The sequence below is a fragment of the Boleophthalmus pectinirostris genome, unplaced genomic scaffold (genome assembly GCF_026225935.1).
Source record: "Boleophthalmus pectinirostris isolate CB_2022bp ecotype Guang Dong unplaced genomic scaffold, ASM2622593v1 HiC_scaffold_4, whole genome shotgun sequence".
NCBI classification, from domain to species: domain Eukaryota; kingdom Metazoa; phylum Chordata; class Actinopteri; order Gobiiformes; family Gobiidae; genus Boleophthalmus; species Boleophthalmus pectinirostris.
In genome coordinates this window covers 41228018-41239538 of record NW_026571353.1, presented here as the reverse complement: position 1 = coordinate 41239538, position 11521 = coordinate 41228018, and the positions used below count along the sequence as shown (strand labels likewise).

The following is an 11521-nucleotide window of genomic DNA, read 5'->3' as shown; positions in this document are numbered from 1 at the left end:
TTCCTCTTCTCCGGGGTCGGGTCTCGGGGGCATCAGTCTAAACAGGGACTCCAAGACTTCCTCCACCCCAGACACTTCCTCCAGGCGGATCCTCAGGTGTTCCCAGGCCAGTCCAAAGACACAGTTCCTCCAGTGTGTCCTTTCTCCTCATGAACACATGTCCTCCCCTCAGCTGCTCCTCTCCACGTGAAGGAGCAGCGGCTCTACTCCGAGCTCCTCCTGTGTGACTGAGCCCAGAGCTCATGACCAGAGGTGAGGGGAGGAACAGAGACTGATGCTAAATCCAGACTCAGCTCCTCTTCACCACAACGGTCCAATACGCTGCACCTGTCCACCTGTCAATCTCACGCTCCATTCTTTCCTCACTCAAGAACAAGACCCCGAGAAACTGCTCAAATCTATTTAAATTAATACTGACATCATAAAATAGATTTTTAATATTAATTGTAGAATGAGTCTGAGTGAACAAGTTCCTTCTGTTTCGTTCTTGATCATAACGTTCAGTGTGTCACTAATACTCGTCGTTCTTCTCTTGTTGTGGATAAATTGGAGAGATTGTGGAGAAAACGACACACATTTACAGCGCGGCACTTCCGGCCCTGAGTGACTCTGGACGTCCTGGGGGAGACTCTTTGGCGCGTCTTAGCTCCTCCCACTTTCCCCATTTTTTTGTGTTTTTCGGTAAATGCTCTTTGTTTTTTTCTCACCGTATTCTCGGACTTCAAACGTGGTGCTGGCTGTTGTGTCAAAGTGCTCCATGTACGACGCCTCGATGCTCCAGATGCCCAACCTGCACCCAGAGAGAACAGGAAGATACAGGATGTACCACACACCAGTACACACAGTACACAGTACACAGTATACAGTACACAGTATATAGTGCACAGTATAGAGTGCACAGTTTAGAGTACACAGTATAGAGTACACAGTACACAGTATACAGTACACAGTATACAGTACACAGTATATAGTGCACAGTATAGAGTGCACAGTATAGGGTACACAGTATAGAGTACACAGTATACAGTATAGAGTACACAGTATAGAGTACACAGTATACAGTACACAGTATATAGTGCACAGTATAGAGTGCACAGTATAGGGTACACAGTATAGAGTACACAGTATACAGTATAGAGTACACAGTATAGAGTGCACAGTTTAGAGTACACAGTACACAGTATACAGTATACAGTACACAGTATACAGTGCACAGTATATAGTGCACAGTATATAGTGCACAGTTTAGAGTACACAGTATAGAGTACACAGTACAGTACACAGTATACAGTATACAGTACACAGTATACAGTGCACAGTATATAGTGCACAGTATATAGTGCACAGTTTAGAGTACACAGTACACAGTATATAGTGCACAGTTTAGAGAGTACACAGTACACAGTATACAGTACACAGTATACAGTGCACAGTATAGAGTACACAGTATAGAGTACACAGTATATAGTGCACAGTATAGAGTGCACAGTATAGAGTGCACAGTTTAGAGTACACAGTATACAGTATACAGTACACAGTATACAGTGCACAGTATAGAGTACACAGTATATAGTACACAGTATAGAGTGCACAGTATAGAGTACACAGTATACAGTATAGAGTACACAGTATAGAGTACACAGTATACAGTACACAGTATACACAGTATACACACAGTATACACAGTATACAGTACACAGTATACAGTACACAGTATAGAGTACACAGTATAGAGTACACAGTATAGAGTACACAGTATACACAGTATACAGTGCACAGTATACAGTGCACAGTATAGAGTACACAGTATAGAGTACACAGTATAGAGTACACAGTACAGAGTACACAGTATATAGTACACAATATACAGTGCACAGTATACAGTACACAGTATAGAGTACACAGTATAGAGTACACAGTATAGAGTACACAGTATACACAGTATACAGTACACAGTATAGAGTACACAGTATAGAGTACACAGTATAGAGTACACAGTATAGAGTACACAGTATACAGTACACAGTATACAGTAGTAGTACACAGTATACAGAGTACACAGTATACACAGTATAGCACAGTATAGAGTACACAGTATAGAGTACACAGTACACAGTATAGAGTACACAGTATAGAGTACACAGTATAGAGTACACAGTATAGAGTACACAGTATAGCAGTATACAGTACAACAGTATACAGTGCACAGTATAGAGTACACAGTATACACAGTATAGAGTACACAGTATATACAGTATGCACAGTATAGAGTGCACAGTATACAGTACACAGTATAGAGTACACAGTATAGAGTACACAGTATACAGTGCACAGTATACAGTGCAGAGTATAGAGTACACAGTATAGAGTACACAGTATAGAGTACACAGTATATAGTGCACAGTATACAGTGCACAGTATACAGTACACAGTATAGAGTACACAGTATAGAGTACACAGTATAGAGTACACAGTATAGAGTACACAGTATAGAGTGCACAGTATAGATTGCACAGTATACAGTGCACAGTATACAGTGCACAGTATACAGTACACAGTATAGAGTACACAGTATAGAGTACACAGTGTTATTAGTGTGTGTCAGTACTTGGGGTTGATGGGGATCCTGAAGGGGTTCTGCATCGACGGCATCCCATTACTGACGTCCTTCACCTCCACCACGTCCACCTTCTCAAGGTCCGGGTCCTGCACAAGTACTTATACTGTGAGTAAAACAGGAACTACTACTACTAGTGTTGGGAAGTAACTAAATACAAACAGAAAATACATATTCCTCATATAAATGATAAATAACTGTACTGTAGTATTCTGTATTCTTTCATTTGGCAGTAATCAGAATTTAATTATGTTCCTACTTTCCTGCTACAAACATAAAGTGTTTTCTGTATTCAGAGTATTCAAAGTTCACAACACTGGCTACTACTACTACTACTACTACTACTACTACTACTACTACTACTACTACTACTACTACTACTACTACTACTACTACTGATTTAATCGTTATTATCTTATTGACTTGTTCGGAATCTATTCTTCTGAGGTATTTGCTGTCAAAGTGTTTTTCTCCACCAGGGGGCAGTGTGTTTAACCTCAGCAGTTTCTAGTTTTAAATGGTTCAGTGTCTTTTCTTAATTTTCTTGACCAAAGTCAAATAAATGAACTTACGCAGGAATAAACAGACGGGGGAATGCAAAAAAAAAAAAAAGATTTTCTTGCCTCACATTTGACCAAACTCTGGGTCTGTGGAGTGTTTGTACGTTTGTACGGTGGTAACACTTGAGGTGCGTTGTGTGTGTGTGTGTGTGTGTGTGTGGAGTCCTTGCGCCCCCTGCAGGACAGCAGAGGAACACTCACCCTGAACGTGAGGAAGACGCTGCGGTCGGCCGGTCTCAGCTCCTGGTTCAGAGAAAAGGCCCGGACCTTCACTGTGGACACACACCAGACACAATTTACACTTTAATTTAGCAAACCATAAAAGAACCACTGATATTTATAAGACAGTGTCTCCCGGGGTGTGTACAGTACGTACCTCTCTCCCGGGGTGTGTACAGTATTAATCTCTCTCCTGGGGTGTGTACAGTATGTACCTCTCTCCCGGGGTGTGTACAGTACGTACCTCTCTCCCGGGGTGTGTACAGTATGTACCTCTCTCCCGGGGTGTGTACAGTATTAATCTCTCTCCCGGGGTGTGTACAGTACGTACCTCTCTCCCGGGGTGTGTACAGGGGCTTGTCCGTCTGAACCAGCAGGAATCCGTTGGTGCGGCTCAGGGGCACAGACAGGTGCTGGTTGAAGGTGCCTGATTGGACGAGGAGGATCACATGGTCCATGGATTTGTCCACCTGCTCCGGGAACAGCTGCAGAGGACAAAACACAAAAGTGTGTTTTGTGTTGTTGTGTTGTTGTGTGTTGTGTGTGTTGTGTGTTGTTGTGTGTTGTGTGTTGTTGTGTGTTGTTGTGTGTTGTTGTGTGTTGTTGTGTGTTGTGTGTTGTTGTGTGTTGTTGTGTGTGTGTGTGTTGTTGTGTGTGTGTGTTGTGTGTTGTTGTGTGTTGTTGTTGTTGTGTTGTTGTGTGTTGTGTGTGTGTTGTGTGTTGTGTGTGTTGTGTGTGTTGTGTGTTGTGTGTGTGTTGTGTGTTGTTGTGTGTGTGTGTGTTGTGTGTTGTGTGTGTGTTGTGTGTTGTGTGTTGTGTGTGTTGTGTGTTGTGTGTTGTTGTGTGTTGTTGTGTGTTGTTGTGTGTTGTTGTGTGTTGTTGTGTGTTGTGTGTGTTGTGTGTGTGTGTTGTTGTGTGTTGTTGTGTGTTGTTGTGTGTTGTGTTGTTGTGTGTGTGTGTTGTTGTGTGTTGTGTGTTGTGTGTTGTGTGTTGTTGTGTGTTGTGTGTGTTGTGTGTTGTTGTGTGTTGTTGTGTGTTGTGTGTGTTGTGTGTGTGTTGTGTGTTGTGTGTTGTTGTTGTTGTTGTGTGTGTGTGTGTTGTGTGTTGTGTGTTGTTGTTGTTGTGTGTTGTGTTGTGTGTGTTGTTGTTGTGTGTTGTGTGTTGTTGTGTGTTGTGTGTTGTTGTGTGTTGTGTTGGTGTGTACCCGTAGCTGCACTTCGCCCATGTGCATGTTGGGGGCGCTCAGGGTCACGTGCTCGTGCAGGATCGGTGGTTGGGCCATGCTCTTCTTCACGTACACGTGAACCATCACCGTCTCTGTGAAACCAAACACCTGCAGCACCACCTTCTCCACCGCGTCCAGCCTGAAGGACAGAGGAGCCGCCACCACGAACCTGCACAGACAGGAGCAGACAGGTGCTGAGGCAGGCGCTGACAGGAGCAGAGACAGAGGAGTAAAGACAGACCCCTCCCTGAACCGTCACCTTAACTTCGTGGTGGAGGTTTGAGCCCGAATGAACCCAGGAGCTGTGTTGTTGAGAGCTTCTGGGTCCTGGTCACCCAAGGCAAACAGGTCCGAGGGGACGGGTCAGACTAAGAACGGTTCAGAAGCACCATATAGTTCAGAACGTCCTCCCTGATCTGAACCCGAGCGGTGTTCTGATTATTGGACTTCTGTCACAGTTTGTCCATAATTAACACCATGTTCGAGCACAAGGGTGTCCATAAGTGCACGTGGCACCAGGACACCCTCGGCCGGAGGTCAATGATCGACTTTGTAGTCTTGTCATCTGATCTCCGGCCGCGTGTCTTGGACACTCGGGTGAAGAGAGGGGCTGAGCTGTCAACTGATCACCACCTGGTGGTGAGTTGGGTTCACTGGCGAAGGAGGAAGCCAGAAAGACCTGGTAGGCCCAAGCGTGTAGTGAGGGTCTGTTGGGAACGTCTGGCAGAGCCTCTGGCAGAGGGACCTTTAACTCACACCTCCAGGAGCTTCTCACAGATTCTGGGGGAGGCTGGGGATATGGAGTCCGAGTGGGTTTTGTTCTCCACCTCTATTGTCGATGCAGCTGCTCGTAGCTGTGGGCGTAAGGTCTGTGGTGCCTGTCGCGGCAGCAAACCCCAAACCCGGTGGTGGACACCGGAAGTAAGAGATGCCGTCAGGCTGAAGAAGGAGTCCTATTGGGTCTTGTTGGCTTGTGGGACTCCTGAGGCAGCTGATGGTACCTGTGAGCCAAGCGTGCAGCCCGTGCGGTCGCAGAGGCAAAATCTCTGAGCTGGGAGGAGTTTGGTTAGGCCACGGAGGAGGACTAAGCAACACAAATGAGTTTCCTCTGCAGGGTGTCTGGGCGTCTCCCTTAGAGACAGAGTGAGGAGCTCAGTCACACGGGAGAAGCTCGGAGTAGAGCCGCTGCTCCTCCTGTATTATTTAATACAGACGGGGATGGAAAAAAAAAATATTTGGGGACAAAAGTAATATTTATTAAATCTTGTATTTCATTGAGGTCAATAATAGAAATGATCAAGTTAAACATTTGCTCCTTTGATTGGAACGATCTTTCGTCATCGCTTTTTGTATCAACTTGTCTTTTCATTTAAAAATGCTCTGGTGCAATATTTACAAAACCCATGTGATGGTTTTGGATCATTTTATCAAATTTTGTGACTATATTTGAACTCTGTGTTTTTGTTCAGATTTGATTTATTATGTGTCTAACAGTCAAGTGTAAGAGGTTTTTTTTTAATGTTTATTTGAATGTGTGTAGCCGACTGTCTGTCCGACTGTTTCTGTCTTTGGCTGTTGTAACTATGAGGACCCTGAGACTCTCAAGGGGCTCATCCTCAAAACAAATGCATTCAATCAAATAAATTCAAATTTTGGATGGGTCATGACAAAGTACAATGTGATCAGTCAGGAATTTGTTCCTTGCTCCCGTCTGGGAGCATGAAATCATCAGATTCTAGAATCTGAAACATCCAAATATTAATGACAGAATCAGCGGCGTTTTCCACAAATGAAACTTTGAAAGGGTCAGACTCACGTTCTCTCCTGAGCCTCTGTCCTCGTGCACATCGACCCGACAAGGAGCAGCACCACCGTCTTCACCGAAACCTCCAACATCCTGCCAGACCCCAGGACCCAACACCTGGTCCAGTCCTGGTTCAAATCCGGGTGAAGTCCTGACTCAGTCCTCGTCCACACTGTTGTAAAAAGACTTCAGACGTGTGTTTTGGTCTCTGGGTCAGATCCACATTTGTTTCTGTAAAGGTTTCCCTGGTTGTCTGGTATTGGTTTAGTCCTGTGTTAAACCTGGTTTAGTCTCGGTCTGGACCCTGTTTCAGACCTGGATTGAGCCCAGATGCCCCGGAGGAGGAGGTGTGTGTATGTGTGTGTGTGTGTGTGTGTGTGTGTGTGTGTGTTTGTTTATTGGTTTCCGTTGACGGTAAATCAGCTCCAGGGAAACTCACGACTCAAAGGTCTGTGTGTCCACATCGAGTTTTGTGTTTGCAGATCGACTAAAGGGACAAAAGCCACTGGAGCAAAACGTCTATCAAACAAAAATCACCACAAATCACTACAGTACTGCAGTAACTCTAGTACTGCACAAACTGTAGTACTGCAGAAACTGTAGTACTGCAGAAACTGTAGTACTGCAGAAACTGTAGTACTGCACAAACTGTAGTACTGCAGAGTGTCTCCAGACTTTGAATTAGAGCTGGACGGAGATTCCAGTAACACACTGTTCTTAAAGAGTTTTCTTTATCACTATTATTAGTTTGTACGACCATAAATGAAAACCAAAATCCTTCCTTTTTTCATTCTTATTACTGTTTACTTTGTACGATCATAAATGATAAACTTTAGAGAAAGAGAGAATATTTTAATTGTTTTTGTAACAGTTACAGTGACATTAAGTTCAGTCCTTGTTCAGAGCAAAAGCAACAATAAATAATAAAAGATAGAATCTCTATGGACATAAAATAAATACATTTTAAAAATGGATTAGTTTGTACGACCATAAATGAAAACAAAAAATACTTACATTTTTCATTGTCATTACTGCTTATTTAGTACGATCATAAACGATAAACTTTGTGCCTCTTTATCATTTTTATTACTTTGTACGACAATAAATAAAAATATATTTGTGTGTGTGTATATGTGTGTTTATGTATATGTGCATAAGTGTCTGTCACATAATTGTGTAAAATAATTGGGGTAAGACACTATATGTTTTTTTTTAAACTTCCTCCTCCTTTTGAGCTCCAGGTCCAAATATGAACATGTTCATATTGTTTTTGTTGTTGTTGTTTTACTTTTGTCAAACTAATAAAATGATAAAGGAGGTGTTCTGTGTGTCTGGGGTTTAACTGTGACTCATTTTTACATCATCATGTTCTTTTTACTCTTTGAAAATGTGACTGGTTCAAAACGCTGAGTTCACGTTTACATCAGAGGAGGAGGTCTGGGTCTGAGTCTGGGTCTGGAGCTGGTCCAGGGTCTGTCCAGGTCTGAGGTTTATGGTACAGTACATCTGAAATGTGTACTGTATTATACTATACTGTACTGTACTGTACTGTACTAAATACTTCATAGGAGTGAGTCTGTGGGTCTGAAGTCCAGGAGGAGTCTGTGTCCAAGACGAGTTTAAACAGTGAAGTTTCTCTGTGTTTATCTGAGTCACTCTGTTCTAGAGTTAATTTAACATTTTTGTAAATGTTCATGAAGTAACACTGGACTAAAGTTCCTGTTTAACCTGAAATCCAGAGTTATATGAACATTTTGAGAGTAAACAGATAACACTTTGTAGAGTTATCCCCATTTAACTAAACAACACACAGAGGGTGTTTTATTTTTACACTTTAATTGAGTTAATTTAAGATGAAATTATGAACAAAACTGGTTCAAACTGGTCTTGTCTTACACTAAGAGAAGTTGAATTAACTTCAACCAAATCAATTCTGGCAAATAACTCCAACTCCAACACATTTAACTTTCAAAGAGTTAAAAATTACACTTTTTGTGTTAAAAACAACTCTGAAATATTTTACCCTGAAATTTAAACCTTCCACTTTTTGCTGTGTGATTCTAACATGATTGTGTCAGTGTTGTGAGTGTTGTGTCAGTGTTTGTGTCAGTGTTGTGTTGTGTTGTGTTGTGTCAGTGTTGTGTTGTGTTGTGTGTGTTGTGTGTGTGTGTGTTGTTGTGTGTTTGTTTGTTTGTGTTCAGTGTTGTGTTGTGTTGTGTTTGTGTCAGTGTTGTGTTGTGTTGTGTTGTGTTGTGTCAGTGTTGTGTTGTGTCAGTGTTGTGTTGTGTGTTGTGTTGTGTGTGTCAGTGTTGTGTGTGTTGTGTTGTGTTGTGTCAGTGTTGTGTTGTGTTGTGTTGTGTTGTGTTGTGTTGTGTTGTGTTGTGTTGTGTGTTGTGTTGTGTCAGTGTTGTGTTGTGTTGTGTTGTGTTGTGTTGTGTTGTGTTGTGTTGTCAGTGTTGTGTCAGTGTTGTGTTGTGTGTGTTGTGTTGTGTCAGTGTTGTGTTGTGTTGTGTTGTGTCAGTGTTGTGTTGTGTTGTGTCTGTGTTGTGTTGTGCAGTGTTGTGTTGTGTTGTTCTTTGTGTTGTGTAGTTTTTGGAGTAAATATTGTGTCACTGTAAAGTTCACAGACTTACATCAGATTTGGAGTCAGGTCACATGACGACAGAGTGAATCTTCTGCTCCTCTGACTCTCTGCTCTACATCTTCTGCTCCTCTGCTGTGTCTCTACAGATCCATGAATCTCTCAGATCTTCCTCTAGGCCTGATGTTTCTTGTGGCTCCAGCCTCTTCCTCCTCGAGGAGGAACAGTGAATATGTGGTACAGAGGAGGAACAGACTCGACCCCAGAGAAGAGGAAGAACATGGGTTCTTCCTCTTCTCTGGGGTCGAGTCTCGGGGGCATCAGTCTAAGCAGAGACTCCCAGACTTCCTTCACCCCAGACACTTTCTCCAGCTCCACTGAGGGGACCCCGAGGTGTTCCCAGGCCAGCCCAGAGACATAGTCCCTCCAGTGTGTCCTGGGTCTTCCTCGGGTTCCTCCTCCCGGTGGGACATGAACACCTCCTGAGGGAGACGTCCAGGAGACATCAGAACAGATGCCCGAGCCTCAACTGGCTCCTCTCCACGTGGAGGAGCAGCGGCTCTACTCTGAGCTCCTCCCATGTGACTGAGCTCCTCACTCTGTCTCTAAGGGAGACGCCCAGACACCCTGCGGAGGAAACTCATCTGGTCCTGTCGATCATGACCCAGAGCTCCTCTGTTCCACATGTTCCCAGCTCCTCGTCTTCATCATGAACAGAGAGGACGAAGAGCGTTTCAGACAGAATCAATACTTTATTATTATAATTATAATCTTTAACACAGGAGCACAGGATTATTCACACTCAAACAATAAAGTGACACTTTGGATTTTCACGTTCACACGGACAAGTTTGTTTTGTTCAGACTCATGCAGCAGATCTTCATCATCATCATCATCATCATCATCATCATCGACATTTGAATAACAAGGAGAACACACAGATTTACAGATTTACAGATTTACAGCGCTGAGATTAAAAGAGGCTCTGGCCCAATTTGGGTCAAAATGAAAAAGAGACAAAAAGGTTTAAGTCTGGGACTAAACCAGGACTAGACCAGGACTAAACCAGGACAAAACCAAATCTAAACCAGGTCTAAATCAATTAATCTAATCCAGGACTAAACCAGGATTAAACCAGGTCTAATAAAGGTCTTAACCCAGTTTTAACCAGGACCAAACTAGGTCTAAACCAGGACTAAACCAGTCTATAAATGAACCTCTAAACCAGGTCTAAACCAGGTCTATCTCTCCCCACGCCCGGCGCCCTCTTGTGGTCAGGTGTGGTGTGGCTCCGGGGGGCAGGAGAGTCTTTACGTCATCGTCTCAAACTTTCATGAAACGTTTAAATAAATACAGGAGTTTTTGGAGCTGCAGTACCAGCACTGACCACCAGAGCGGCTCCACTGCCCCAGACTCAGCTTTAACTCAGCAGGCAAAAGTACTTCAAACATGCAAAAGTACTTCAAACATGCAGTACACCGGAGTACACACCAGGTCCCAAATACTCACAGGACTCGTACGACCAACTGGACCTAAAATGGTTTAAACAAAGACCGACCCAGGACCCAAAAACAGGACTAAACCAGGACTCAAAACCAGATCTAAACCAGGACTAAACCAGGACTAAACCAGGACTCAAAACCAGGACCAAACCAGGACTAAACCAGGTCTAAACCAGGACTAAACCAGGACTGAACCAAATCTAAACCAGGACTAAACTAGGACTAAACCAGGACTCTAAACCAGGACTAAACCAGGTCTAAACCAGGTCTAAACCAGGACCAAACCAGGACTAAACCAGGACCAAACCAGGACCAAACCAGGTCTAAACCAGGACTAAACCAGGACCAAACCAGGACTAAACCAGGACTAAACCAGGTCTAAACCAGGACTAAACCAGGACTAAACCAGGACCAAACCAGGACTAAACCAGGACCAAACCAGGACCAAACCAGGTCTAAACCAGGACTAAACCAGGTCTAAACCAGAACTAAACCAGGACTCAAAACCAGGTCTAAACCAGGACTAAACCAGGACTAAACCAGGACTAAACCAGGACTCCAAACCAGGTCTAAACTGGGACTAAACCAGAACTGAACCAGGACTGAACCTGTGTCAAAACAAGGACTAAACAAGGATTCAAAACCAGGTCTAAACCAGGACTAAACCAGGTCTAAACCAAGTCTAACCCAGAACTGAACCAGGTCTAAACCAGGACTCAAAACCAGGTCTAAACCAGGTCTAAATCAGGATTAAATTTGTGCAAAAACCAGGACTAAACAAAATTTAACCAAACCAGAGTCATTACAGAGTCTGTAACAGGTCCAAACCAGGTCTAAACCAGAACTAAACTGGGACTTAACCAAATTTAACCATTGTTCAAAACCAGAGTCCTTCGAGGGTCTGTAACAGGTCCAAACCAGATCTAAACCAGGTCCAAACCAGATCTAAACCAGGTCCAAACCAGAACTAAACCAGGTCTGTACCGGGCCTAAACGGGTCCTGGACCGGGTCC

General features: G+C 43.5%; 1 protein-coding gene across 1 annotated transcript in view; it reads right to left on the bottom strand.

Moving 5' to 3' along the window:
- c5 (complement component 5) overlaps positions 1-6782 on the bottom strand; it is a 62099-nt gene extending 55317 nt beyond the window's left edge. The window contains 6 exon segments of the mRNA XM_055161874.1: positions 708-790; positions 2609-2706; positions 3379-3449; positions 3728-3881; positions 4601-4790; positions 6438-6782. Of these exon segments, the coding sequence (XP_055017849.1) occupies positions 708-790; positions 2609-2706; positions 3379-3449; positions 3728-3881; positions 4601-4790; positions 6438-6517 (676 nt within the window). The 5' untranslated portion in view covers positions 6518-6782.
- Between the last annotated feature and the right edge of the window lie 4739 nt (positions 6783-11521).